This window comes from Polistes fuscatus, unplaced genomic scaffold (assembly GCF_010416935.1).
Source record: "Polistes fuscatus isolate 324 unplaced genomic scaffold, CU_Pfus_HIC Scaffold17, whole genome shotgun sequence".
Taxonomy (NCBI): Eukaryota; Metazoa; Arthropoda; class Insecta; order Hymenoptera; family Vespidae; genus Polistes; species Polistes fuscatus.
Window position 1 is genome coordinate 557012 of NW_025113075.1, and position 14977 is coordinate 571988.

The 14977-nt window shown below is 35.2% G+C and overlaps 1 protein-coding gene and 1 non-coding gene across 2 annotated transcripts; one reads left to right on the forward strand and one right to left on the reverse strand.

Annotated features, from left to right (window-relative positions):
* Positions 1-324: 324 nt before the first annotated feature.
* On the forward strand, positions 325-2557 carry LOC122515313 (E3 ubiquitin-protein ligase MARCHF3-like). Its single transcript, XM_043632628.1, has 6 exons — positions 325-403; positions 462-614; positions 693-855; positions 1326-1500; positions 1668-1858; positions 2377-2557. Exons 1-6 carry the CDS (start codon positions 325-327, stop codon positions 2555-2557), a joined length of 942 nt encoding a protein of 313 aa, XP_043488563.1.
* Positions 2558-6865: 4308 nt separating this feature from the next.
* Trnah-gug lies at positions 6866-6937 on the reverse strand. The gene has a single exon. It is a non-coding gene; the product is annotated as a tRNA-His (tRNA).
* Between the last annotated feature and the right edge of the window lie 8040 nt (positions 6938-14977).

The following is a 14977-nucleotide window of genomic DNA, read 5'->3' on the forward strand; positions in this document are numbered from 1 at the left end:
CGAAAAATAGACGAATTATTTCATTTACTATTTTACATTCCCCCGACAAATTGTTCTTTTCTATTTCCCGTTGATACGAACATCGCAATATTTCGGCAAGTAAATAAGTTAATTGTTATATTTCTACTAAAAGTCGCGTCAATCAACGGTACGATTTGAATATGCCGATTTGTATCCGATCGTCAATAGTTTGTGAATAATTTTCAGACGCGCGTCAATAGATACGATTCGAAGAATCTCCGGAATAAAAACTAGAAAAATTCAAAGTATAAGAGTGACTACTGCATCGGGAAAATGTGGAAACATTATTGAAAACGATTATACATGTCAATCGATTACGATGAACAGCTACGACGAAAAGAACGAGAACAAATGTTCGCGGATTCTTCCCTGGAAGAAATAGGTTAGTGAACTTCATTCCGATTACAATGAAGTATATTTGAAATATTAAAAATTCATAGCATTGCGTACAGAGGGGAATGAATCGGAAAAATCTGAATCGAAAGAATCGACGAAGGTTGAACGTCGATCGTCGGAAGAAATTTGGATTAAAGATATCATCGAGAATAATATTTTGATTCTACCAATTGAACAAAGAAAAGAACGAAATGACGGTGCATTCATTTATTTGTTAATATTATAATATTATTCTTTTCCTCGGTGCGAACAAAAATATTCCTTTCGTATTTCAGATTATTACTCCTCGTCGGAAGACATCTGTAGAATCTGCCACATGGGTGGCACTTCGTTGTCCTCCAATAAGAATCAATCGAGAAGTCAACCCGAGGAGAAGCAAATTCGGATATCCGCGTTCTCCTCCTATTCCTATTTGGGTCCACTTATCTCTGCCTGCAAGTAAGATTCCTCCCTCCTATTCCTTCTTCTTCTTCTTTTATTTCCTCTTATTTTGGCATTAAACTCTTCCCCCAACTTAAAGTGAAACGTCAAACGATCTGTCATTTCGGGTTCTCTTTGAAACATATTTTTTTCTTAACCCTTATCCGGGCAATCTATTTATATAACGTAGAAAAGGGTTGCACGAATCTAAGGGAAATATACGAGAAAGTATCGCGCCATTTTAATAAAGGGATACTGTTTTTTATATTTTTAACAACTTTCGATTCTTTTTATTGAACTTGATAAAAAAAGAAAAAAGAAATAAGTATGCGGGTCCAGAGGATTAGCGTTTGCTCGTAACAAACGTAGGACAAATTCGAAACAATCAATTGGATTATCGTCGCGTTTGGATAGATTAATTTTAGAAATAGATTAGAAGCAAAGAAAAAAATAAATGCCCAAAGGAAAGTTAAAAAATATCGTGACAGATGTCGAGGAACCGTAGGCCTGGTTCATGCGGATTGTCTCGAGAGATGGTTAACGGAATCTGGTCATACGAGATGCGAGTTGTGCGGGTACAAATATACGACCAAGAGAATACCGCGTCACAGTATTTTACGTAGCCTGTTAATATGGTTCAAGACGGTAGTAGTTACGCGTCAGGTATGTAAACTAACTTAAGACTAATTATTACAAATGAGATATCATCGATAGCATTTATCATAAACACCCACCAACGCGCGCGAACGCGTAGAACATACATAGTAGCGTTATCTCATTCGTCAGTTATACTTTTATTTTCTACATTAATTTGTTTTTTATTTTATTAGATGTTCTTGGACGTTCTTTATCTGGTCGTGACGACTCCATTGGCTCTGTTCGCTTGCTACGTTTGCGTTATAGCGTTGAAATTATTAATAGAGAGTGGCTTTTATCAGGTGCCATGGGTAATCGTCGTCATGTTACCGACCTGTTCTCTCACGCTCGTTGCTTATTGGGCTTGGTTAATGACTTTAGGGAGGTAATAGCTAGTTTACCATCTTACTTACCTATGCACTTATACACTTATGCATTTGCTTTACACTTATACAGGGTGGTGTCTTGTAACTGGTGGTACATACACACTCGTAGGGGGTCGAAAATGTACAATCCAATCTTGTTCCTACAATTCAGTTTTACAAGATTGTCAGTATCGATATCTATTATTCTAAGTTCTATTCTTGAGATTAGGCTTATTTTTCAAGATTTCACGAGGGTCGCGTATTTTTTCCTTTGCTCGCTTGTACTACTAGTTACAAGACACCCTGTATATTTTTACATTTACATACACTAACATATACACTTAATTATATGGTTACATATACACTAACACAGAAGTTAATCATCATAAATATAAGATAAATCGCGTTCATTCGCTATACCTTGGTAACGTTTTTCTTTATTCCTATTCCTATTCTTCATTCCTTCTATCTATCTATCTTTCTTTCTTTCTTTCTTTCTTTCTTTCTTTCTTTCCGTTGTTAATCTTTCCCTTTTCAGATTACACATTCGCCGTTGGCGTCGCTATTGGAGAAATAACTTCGTCGTACGTCTTCTACCGGAGGACATCAATAACCTTGCGAACGAACAAAGCATCGAGTCTACCACGATTGATGATTTTTATCAAGAAGTTGAGAATGAACGAATGAACGATAGACGATTAATTGGAACTTCTCTCTAACGAGAACACTGTTAAACTTGATCTATGATGATAATAATGATGATGATGATGATGATGATGATGATGATTATCGAACAAGACAATTCGATGTGTGCCGTCAAATGGGGAAGCAAGAAAATTCGTAACTTCTGATGGTTTTCTAAGAAGACAGGTAGCTTTGTAAGGAATCCATTTGTTCCAAACGAACATTATTTATTTGTTTTCAACCAACTCGATAGATGTTTCTCCATGTCCTCGCTTTCAATCTTTTTATTCGTTCATTTTCTTTTCTTTTTTCTATTGAAATCCTTCGAAGAACGGGTTCGTTCCTTTGGTTTGATTTTTGTTTATTCTACCTTTTACCTGTTCGTTTTATTCCTTAAGATTCTCTCTCATTCTAATTCTCTTCGATCTTGAATATCTAGCCAAGAAGTTGTTTCATCGCGATATAATAGTGTCGTAACTTTGATATGATCGATCGATTGGATTAATAAGAAGAAGAGGGTGGAACGTTCCAAGCATCCATGAATTTCTTTTCTTTCTACCTGCTGCTATTCTTTTGCGAATACGCGCAAATAAAGAAAACTCGACTGACAGATAAAATTATGTGCGATTAAAAAGAATGCACCGCGTCCAGTTGTAAAATAAATACAATTGAAAAGTTGAATATATCAAATTTGACTATTCACACGCGAGATCATTCGGAACGTCTTGGATTATAAATACGCGATCAAATCGTGTTTTTGTTTATTATTTCAAAAAATTACTTTCTTAATAATCATCTATTTAATATAATTCAGTTTCATAATTAATTATCCGCGAGCAACACCTTGCGCACTAAGAAAAAAAGTAATTTTTTCCGTCTCACTTCATCTTCTACCCTTCCACTTATGGGGATTGCCAATGTGGCCTTCTAAGTACATACATATATGCATGAACCATGTTTTCTCTCTCTTTACCCCTTCCTCAAATGGCTACAATTTTTTTTCTTCAACGTTCCCATTATCGTCATGGCCTTGAAAAATCACTCGCAGGGCAATTAAAAAAAATTTCACTGCAATTATACAGGGTGTTCCAGATAGTTTCTACGAAATTTCACAGGTGTGTTACCGCGATTAAAATAATAAGACAAATTTTCATCGAAACGCGCGAATCTTTATAAAATCTTTTCAAGTTACAGCTGGTCGCAAATTGTTCCCTGATAAACTAATAATAATTATCGAATTCATATTCCCCGTATGAAACATTTAAAATAATTTTAACCAAAAACAAAAAAATACATCGACGAAATATCGTGGAATCTTTTTGAAACGCCTTGTATTAAATAAATCGAGAAAAAGATCCGGGGTATTAAAAATCCAGTCACGATTAGAACTTGATAAGTCCTTAAAGTTAAGTAAATTAAGTTTCAAAGTAATTGAGGGAAAAAGAAGTGTCGATGGGCACTTGAATTGAAACCCAAAGGTAGACAGACACTTTGAAGTCTCGAAAGAAACGTTTGTCCCTTGATTTGGCGGCAAGAATCCGAAGGATACCGAAGAGGAGGATCCCGTTTGCTCGATCCCGTGGGAGAAAGGCAAAAAAACCAAATGAAGAAGAAGAAGAAGAAGAAGAAAAGGAAGAAAAGAATCACGAGGACTCTTTCTCTCCCTCTCCCTCTCTCTGTTTTTGTATTTTTCTTTCAGGACTTTGCTAGGCAGGAACGAAGGAGTGCCGCTCGAAGGAAGAAATGAATCTTTTACGCACCATCGCCGTGCACGCATCCGGTTCTTCCAGATTCTCCGGCGGGTGGTGCGTGACGTTTAACTCCTAGACCATATAACGAGCGAATAAAGAAGAAGAAAGGGAAGGAAAAGAAGGATAACGCGTATTATCCTTCCTCGACTTAATCCTCAACCTAAACTCTTCACCTTTCTTTACTCCCTGGAAAATCCCTTTTATTCCTTTTAATATTTTATTACCAAAGAAAAGAGAAACGTCCAATTAATTAAATAAGATATTCGATATATTGCTATTACTTTAATAATACTATTCGATTTATTTCAATTAATATTTGTATTGTGTACTCGTTCGAGAAAAACAAAAAGGATCAAATTTATGAGATAAAACATAGAAAGCGGATAAATATTAGCTTATTTAAGGTCTCGTTTAAGAAATTTTGGCCAAGGCTATCTCTAACGGAGGAAACATCTCGTTGGGAAATGAAATCATTGTGTGTATGAAAATGAGAATGAGAGAGATAGTAACAGAGAGAAATATATAACTGAGGAGAAATACGAGACTGAGAGACGTTCGCGAGTACGTTCATGTCATGTAAGATCATTTCGACGATTTGTTCGAACATTATGGTATGAATGAACCGAGTTACATCTCTTCACGCTTGATAAGATAAAATATTTCAAAAGATTATTCCTTCGAAGATAAATGTCTGAATTTAAGTGGGAATCATTTCTAACACATACAAAGACGCGCGTTTCTTATTACGTTAAAACAAGTATATCTATAGTATTCACGTAGATCACATTGAATCATTCGTCGTGATCGATTAACCGGTGATTAACGGCAAGTTAAGTATCCCGTATGGCTGGCATACCCATAGAAAGCATCTTACTCGGAATAATTTATCGCACGTACGACGATACACATCCGGAAAAGTTACATACATACATACATACGTCGATCGGTTTACAACACAACCAGCAACCATCCTATTTATGAGACAAATTATTTTTAACTGCCTCTTTAATCAGTTAAGACATTCTCTTAATTGGAATCGTAGAACATCGATTGTAAAAAGGTGGGGGGAGGGGGATAGGTCCATTAATGCTTAAGACTATGCGAGGGATACTGTTTTTAATTATAAGGAGACCTGTATATCTAAGTATCCGTACAATGTGTCTGTGTCCGATACAAAAAACGAACGAGAGAAGATTGAAATTCCTTAGGATTTTTATCGATCTTATCTATCCCCTTCTAATCGACAAAAATCAAAAGGATTATTCAAGCGAATTCTTTCAAATCTAAATTGATTTTCTTAATTGTATAATCTTATAATTTAGATTTTTATCATTAAAAAAAAGTAAAGTAAAGTAAAGTAAAGTAAAGTCAAATTTAAAAATTATATATTAGATATGTAGATATTTAGATATTTAGATATTCGGGTATTACTAAAATTTATTTATGTATACTTGTATCGAGTTAGAAACGATTTCTTATCTCAATTTTGTTTGCTCGCTATAGATATATCGCGTAATCGGTTCTCGATTGAAAAATGGCGCACAAAATTTGCAACGTGGACGACAGTGGCGTCGAATACATGAATTATTACCAATTAGAACGCTTTTTTTTTTTTTATTTGTCGTTCCCTATGCCGCAAGAGTACACGAACCCACAGGATTACCAAAATTTATAGTCGGTGATAAAAGCTATATACACAGGGTGCACGCTTGTTGTTTTCCGCTTGCATGATTAAGAAAGACGGCTTAACAAGCAACACACCGGTTTTAAAAGGCACGCGAGATAATAAATCCACCCTCGATTCACGCGTGTACACCCCCTCGTACACTCTGATCAAACCTCTTACATATTTCTCAACAACATAATCCTAATATTCTCTGTTCAAATGAAAATAAATGCTGGCAATTGGAGAGAGATATCTGAATATTTGAATATTTATTATCGAATTGAATTATAATGCGTATTGAGATCAACAAGTTTTTCAAAGTATGGAATAACGACTAATACTATTGTTCGGGACGTTTAAAAAAATGCTGTAGGACTGGAAGGAGAAACAGCTTCTCGACTTTCCCTTCGATAGGATCAAAAACGTGCTCCGACGAGATAATAACACGGTTAGTTACAGGCCAATGAAGTCAAACCGATGGACCGGCGCCAAGCAATACTCGTTAGGTAGCGCATTTCAGAAATTCAACGTGCAAAAACTAACACGCGCAATGATTTAGTTCAATTATTTCTTATCTGTTATCGTTTAAACATAATGAAACGATTATCCGTAAAATACGAAGGATAGTTAAGGCTAACAAAATATATTCAAAATTGATCAAGGATTTAAATTTATCGATGTAAGAAAATTCAAATATTAAATGTGTTAATACAGATTTACGATTAATAAGATTTTTAATTGCGATATACGTTTAATCATTTTTATACTAGACTCCTAAAGAAAATGTAATTAACGTTGCAAATAAAATTAGAAAAATTTCGAAAAAAAAGCAAATTATATAGAAATGTCGATGGAAAATAATGGTAAGAAATAAAATAAAAAAAAACCTCTGCCGTGACAATGCTATTTTTTAGATGTCGTAGCATTGCCGTGACCAGGATTCGAACCTGGGTTACTACGGCCACAACGTAGGGTCCTAACCACTAGACGATCACGGCTATCAGAGGACTTGAGAAAACCATGCAAAATTTCAAACTTATGCTACAAATTTATATAATATAAATATATATCGTTAAAAGATTCATATTTTTCTATTATCGACTAAGCATTTTTTCCATAAGTAATATTGTTAATAAAAGTTTATAAATCAATTGATAAAATGCGGTGGATAAAATCGATATTATAGTAGAAATACGTGGCGACCGATAAGCGACATAGACTTGTAGTGACATCTATCGAAAGATTATTAAAAACTTATGCATATATATATGCAATAAATATCATTGCAAACGATCATTCGACGGTGGTGAAAGGGTATTGGAAACGATCGATGGATCATCGATCATGCGAAAGTGGAGCTGTCGATCGTGCGTAACGGGTTGTCGAGATTAACAATATTAGATATGGCTACATTTTTATTCACAATCTTATACTCGATTATGTTACTGCAGTTTTGAAATATTTTGTTTTGTTCGTATTAAAAATTTCACGATATATAGAAATCGATTATTTGTCAGTTTAAATATTTAATATCTATTGGTTTAATCTCTAAAATCTAAAACTTTGACGAACTTTAAACAATTTAGCAAGGAACGCGTTTTCTCATTTTAACAAAAATATTTCTATTTACGAAATTATAACGATAATTCCAAAGAAGATATAGAAGGAACGTTCTTTCGCAAATATTGTGAAGCGAAACACACGTATATTAGCTTGTAAATTTGCGAAGAGTACTTTGAGCTACTAGCACAGTTATTTTTTATATATATGTATGCGTGTGCGTGCTTATGTAACTGTATTAATACATTAATTTATTGCTTTCATCCTAAAATATTTACATTACCATCGATATTTATATTATTATAATTAATTAATTATTATTATAATCGTAACTCGAAAACTGAAATATAATATCGGTTATTACAACGTTTGTTTATCTGTTTTTTAATAGAATAAGATAATTTTTCTAAATTATTTACACGTATTTATGAGACATCTTGCGTATACGAGATAAGAATTACTAAATTGTGGACGGTGAATAGGAAAATGAAGAAAGATCAAAGAATTATGTTGAATTGGAAATAAATTGAAGTAGAATGGTGCGCGACGATCGCAACAATGTGTCCTCCGAACGTTTCAAAAGAAACCAACTTAGGCGTCCCGTAGAGTTAGGTGGAATAGGAAAAAGAAAAAGGTCAAGAAAATTCGGATAGAGATAGATTCAGAAAGATATTGCTTGAAATATCGTGGATACGAGTTTACCAGTGGAAAACGTGCCTACCAATGTGCGCGCGTGTACGTGTATGCGTTTGCGCGTATGTATGTTGCGCGTACGTTTGCGTGTGCGAGGATTCGAGAATAGACCACAGAGTCGTTTTCTTAACCGCTACCACCTTCTTCGATTCGTCAGTTTCGTTTTCGTAAGCCTTTGAGAATCTCTTCCGCCTTCCTCTCTCTTTTTAAACCCTCCCTCTCCCTCCCTCTCTTAGTTAGTTCTTTTTCTATCGCATAATATAAAACTGGTAAATATATGAAAACATTACCATAACTTGTAATATTTTCCAATTATATATTATTCTTCGTTAATATTGTTTTATCAATAAAATATAAACTAACAATAATAATGAATATTAATGTAATTTTATAAGCAACATTCCTTCTCGAATTATCGCACAGTTAAGATATACAATTCAAATATTTGTATCATAAAACTTAAATATTATATATCTATTCGATTAGTATACGTCTTATATGACAGAAAAATATTCATAGATTTAATCCTTTTTAATCCGAGAACGGAAGATGGTACGATGTCTTGAAAAATCTTAAAAAATGAATGAAAGAACAAAAAAATGAGAGAAGGAGAGGAATATAGGGAGGAACGCGTGTTCTCACGCACGTGCCATGACATGAACCCATATGCACACGAACATACACACACACACACACATTTATATATAGTTCTATAAGTACTAAATTACAAACACATACAAATATTCTATATACTCGCATACCACATCCAATACATAACTTCATAAGTACTAAATTACTAACGCATACAAATATACCCTACGCATACTTGCATATAGATATAAATACGTAGAAACGTATATGCAATGCATACACGCATACGTATATACATTTATATCATATATAAGTTGAAGAAATAAAGAAAAGAGTAGTGGAAAGTTGAAAAGAAACGCGTTCCTGGTTCTAACGCAGGATTCATCGTCATTTCACAGTGCAAAGGCAAAAGCCGCGCGCACGTGGTGTTATTATATTTTCTTGGCCATGCCAGATGCCAGGTCCTTGCCGCCACTGGTTACTTTTCTCCTCTCCCTTCGTATAACATCGGGTGTTATATTTTTGGATGCTTTACGTTCCCTCTCTCTCTCTCTTTCCCTTTCTATCTTTCGCACGCGTGCGCTAGCACCATCGAAAAAAGTCTCAGGAGGGTGAAGTTTCTCTATGTGATTCGAAAAGGGGACACGATAACTCGACGATATGATAATAAGCTTATTTTTTAGTTTAGGCTACACGCGCATAACGAAAATATATTATATTCGTAATAAATAGAATTTCCTTTTTCAAGAAAGTCATATAAACAACAATCAATAAAAGTAAATTTCACAGAGGACAATGCGCCAGTCTAACGGTTGATTTCGAGGAGGACGGTTCTCCGAGCATATACTCAGTGCTTCTAAATTACAATACACATTTTATTCGATTAATTAACAATCATTTAAGATATATCAAACATTTTAATTTATTTTATTAATATTTTCGATCGATTTAAATTACAATACACTTCCTTAACGTTCCTAATCAATGATGACTTCGAGTTGAACATTTTTTTCACATTTATTTTTTAATCAAACATTTCTCTATTTGAAAATATTATGAACAACGAACGTGATACTACAAATTTATTGTAAATGAAATGTTTAACGATCATTGTATTAACCAAGGAACCCTGTTAGAGAACGTGTTAATTAATTAGAAAATCTTCCGTATGTGTAACCCGAACGCAAATCAAAGTACTCCCCTCCCGAACAATCTTATCTTCGTTAATCTTGACCGAATGCAAATGATCGTCCAATTAACGAGCGGTCTACGGTGTAAAACTGAACCTTCTTGATAATCCCATACACTTTGGCAAAGGTAGATCCTCCCCCACCCCCGAGCAGTTATTCCGAAGCAAAGATAAAGTTGATCTAAAAAGAAATGAAACAAACGATGTATATGTACAATAGTATGCAGGACATGTAGAAACTCGAGTCCCCTCTACTACCCCGGTAGTTGTCAATGAAAACTCGTGAATTTAATGTCGAGATTAGGCGGGAGTAGTCACAATGACTACTGTGCATTATAGTTATTGCCGAGTACGAACTCTGATGGTAGTAGCATTACCGTGATTGCCAGTTAACATAATGATCGTCGTTCTACTGTCGTCTACCCAATACGTAAAGAGAGAAAGATCAACTTTTTCTAACTCGGGGGGGTCAATGACTTTAACATTTGCCATTTCTACGAACACTGAAATATTTCTTTTAAATTCGAATAAATTCGCTCTTCTAGTTCGATTGAACGAGATTCATTTTGTTCTTTTCAATAGCTCCGGTAGAGATTCGCAATGCGGAGAATGAACTCGACGCACAAATTGAAAAGAGGGTTCCACTCCGTCCATCTTTCTCTCTCATTCTCCTAAATGAATGTTGCATATGAGTGTATGCGTACCGTAAATGTATATATGTGTAAATGCCATTTAGTTATCGAGGGGTTGGGTTATGCGGGTATTCGAGCTTGAAAATTAGTCGCTGTGGACTCGATTTTTCGCCTCTCACGATGCACATCGGCCTCGTTTAAAAGTACCACTTGGTTGTCACTGACTGAGTAGGTACAAGCTATCTAAACTTAGCCGGGGGGTGGGGGTGAGGGTAGGGGGGTTATTTAACATCAAACCGAGATATTTCATTTGAATTCTTTCGATAGTTTCGTGCTGTTTCGCGAGATTAAGGATAATAATACCGCACCTGATCGCAAACGTTTACCAAAATTGTTAAATCGACAGTCGAATAAATTTTCAACGACAAAAGTATGTTACTAATTGATGCTTTTTATGAAATAATGATTGATAAATTGCAACAATTGTGGCAATCCAAAGAACGTAAGCGTTCAAGTAGGGTATTAGAAACGTCTTGATACATTTGAAAACCGTTCCTCGTGGTAGCCAAGAAAAATACAGTTAGCAAGCGCGCCTAGCATAGACGATAACCAAGCTGACTCGTGACAGCGCTAGCTAATTACTCCATGACAACTTCTTACCAATGAGAGAACAACTCTTTCTTTCTCTCTCTTTCTCTCTCTCTCGCGATATTTTCTATCCTGGAATGGCAAGCTCGAATCGCGTCGTTCGAAATTCTTTGAGCATGCTTGAACTTAATTGCATACCATACGTGAACTACTCTTTCTAAAGTAATGCTAGAATGATTTTATTTTCAATGGTTGCACTTAGCAATAATCGTTAAACTAACATGCAACGACATATCATTCATAAGGGCATGCCGTATAATTTTATCAATGGACAATAATTTTATCTAATCTTGTAGAATTTGATTATTTGATAAGTTCGGTTGTAAAATATAAATGTATCAAGTTGTCTCACAAGTTTTTTCCGAGATTTTGATACTAAGTTTCAAGAATTTTGAAAAGAGTAATATATTTTTAGTTAAAGATTTCACGCGAGGCTCAGTAAGAATCCGATTATCTTTATCGGTCTTATGTAGTAGTTTTCCTTGAGGTAGACGCGAAGATAATCTAAAGTCTAAGTATCTAGATATGTCGCGGGAGACACCAATTTCTATCTCACGTCAGTTTATCCGGTAAATGCATTTCTCAAGAGACGGACGCAGTTTAACGTTCGAGCGAGAAAGAAAGATCGTTGTCTCGCCATAAAGTCATCCGTATATATTATATAATAATACTTATCGCACGAATATCTTTAACAAACTTTGTACTAAACCAATAATTTTATTCGATATTCATTAGATACTATATTTTCTTCTCTTTCTTTCTTTTTTTCTTTTCTTTTGTCTCTTTTTATTTCACGTGATTTGCATTTGATTTACGATGTCCCGCACCGTTCTTATACACAATAAAAAGTTATATTTAATCTTAGGCTACCGGGCTGCAAGGGACTCGATTTCTTTACGATTTCTACTGGCCATTCGATATCAAGCTTTACGAGGAAATTTCTCTGCGAGGAGTCCTTTGGTTTATTCTCCTATCTGTCGCCACACGAGAGATGCTACCAACTTTCTCTTTCTTCTTATCTTTCAAATTAAACATCGAGATAGATTATAATTTTTCGAATTTTTTTCTCGGACTCGTGTTATAATATTTTACGCTTTGTTTCATTTTTTTTTGTATTTTTATTTAAATGGGGGGAATTAGCATTCTCGCATTTGTGTAACATCATTTTATTTCTCTCATTATTTTGATCTTACACAGAGATCGAGTGTCCAGGCTCCTAACGACGTTTCATTTCTTTTTTTAAGATTGTAATATTTTATGTGAACATATTCGAACAACGTCATTATACGTCCTAATGATTTTTATTATAAAACTATAAACCCCGACTAGTTTAGCCCTTTGCACCCTCGAGTAAATGTATAGTGTTGGTGAATTTAGATAGAATAAAACATTGTACGTATACATAGATACGTACATACGCACAATTATAATAGTTAATTTATTTGAAATATATTTGACAGGATAGGTGGGATATATAAAATATATTATTCCGTCGTTCTCTAATCTATTTATCTCTGTCTACCGTTTGCTTGTAATTTTCTTTTATGGGATAGTCGGCGGCCCGTCTAAACTAAAACGATGGAGAGGAATGAATCGGTTTGTTATCTCTAAAACACCGGCACTCTGAGCGAAATAATGTGTCGCGAATTCTAACAACCGGTTAAGCCATTATATACTCGCAACCTTTATAAGGACACCATGGATATGGCCAACTTCTTACTCTTCCTTTCCTTCGGGATCGAATCCATCGTCTCCTCCTCTTGCCCCTTAACCACACCCTCTCTCCTTTCCCCCTTTCCGCCACACGAGTCCTGGACTCTTTCGAAACTCTTTTGTGAGTCGAATATGCGACGATAACGAGGCCGACATTTCGCCAACGTGCCACCCCCTTCCTTCCTTCCTTCCTTCCTTTCTCCTTCTAACGATGGAGGGAATGAATCGGTTTGTTATCTCTTAAACACCGGCACTCTGAGCAATAATGTGTCGCGAATTCTAACACCGGTTAAGCCATTATATACTCGCAACCTTTATAAGGACACCATGGATATGGCCAAACTTCTTACTCTCCTTCCTTCGGGATCGAATCCATCGTCTCCTCCTCTTGCCCCTTAACCACACCCTCTCTCCTTTCCCCCTTTCCCCACACGAGTCCTGGACTCTTTCGAAACTCTTTTGTGAGTCGAATATGCGACGATAACGAGGCCGACATTTCGCCAACGTGCCACCCCCTTCCTTCCTTCCTTCCTTTCTCCTCTCCTTCTCTAATCGTCGGGTTATTTATAGCAACCGATATTTATAACCCGACGACGCTTTTCTCTATGATATTATATCGTTGAAATTCTTTCTTCCATTAACATGGACAATTCTCGCTTGAGCGGCAACTATCCGATTAGAGGTTTGATAATATGACTCATAATCGTGATGCAATTATGACGATTTAATGAGCCAACCCTCTCTCTCTCTCTCTCTCTATAATAATAAGAATAATTGTGCGTGTGTGTGTGTGACAATATGAAAACATGTTTAACTATCATTTCAATTCACCCATATTACTATCATTTTTCATTCGAATCTATCTTTGTATATCGAAACCAGTTGAAATCTCCATTAAAAAGATAAGCTCGTAATATTTGAAATCGTTCTAGGACACTGTCATTAAGATTTTGTGGTTTGTTTAAAATACAAGGACCACCTAAAAAGATTCGAGATAACTTAGAGAAAATATGCGTCCACTAGGATGCGTTTGGTGGCACGAATCTTCGTGGCGATAGCTCGCGAAACGAGCTCGATATAATGCATCGATTGCAATAAATTCGAAACTTTATGGTGATCCCAAAGAGTTCCGTGTAAATGCGATCTTCGTTCCGGTGATCCTCCCACTTTCGTACGCCCTCGTGTACGCACGCGCGTGCATAACTTTTTCCCCTTTTTTTATTTTTTTTATTTTTTTATTTCATTCACTGCCTACTACTAGCACACGCCCATCTCCAACTTCAACCCCCTTTTCTCTCTCTCTCTCTCTCTCTCTCTCTTTTTCTCCATTTTTTTCTTTCGTCTTTTCTTTTTTCTTTCTACTTCTCTCTTTCTACGCTCCGCACCTACGGAGATACGAAATTAACGAATTTCTCGCAGCTGGCTCTTGCCAAAGAACGTAACGAGCCGTCTTGAATGCTACACTTTCTTGTCAAAAAAGAAAATCAAACAAAATAAAATAAAACAAAAGATTTCTTAAACTTAGGGTAACCGTAGCTTATTTAAAACACCCACAATGTATACTATTGAAAACTATGCGAACCTAGTCGTTTCCTTTTCTTTTTTTTTCTTTTTTAATTTGACGATAAATTATCTAGCCAATCCAATGCGTATTGATATTTAATAATAATACCCTAATCTTTAATAATTTATTCACATTAAATACATTGAAAATATATTCTAATTTCAATATATTATCTTTCATCGCGAGCATGACTGGACATATTTAAATTAATAATAAGATAATAATATTGTAATAAACTCTTTTTATATATACGTCTTCTTCCTTATCCTGTTAAGAATAATGAAAGATATCAGACGAGTACATTAATCACATTCTACATGGGATTCAATTCAGACTAATTGCATAGTACCGAAGAAATAGTTAATATCTAATTAATGTTAATTAAAATAATAAATCGCTCCTAAAAATAGCAATAAAAAAACTATTAGTTTGTACGTAATATCAAACA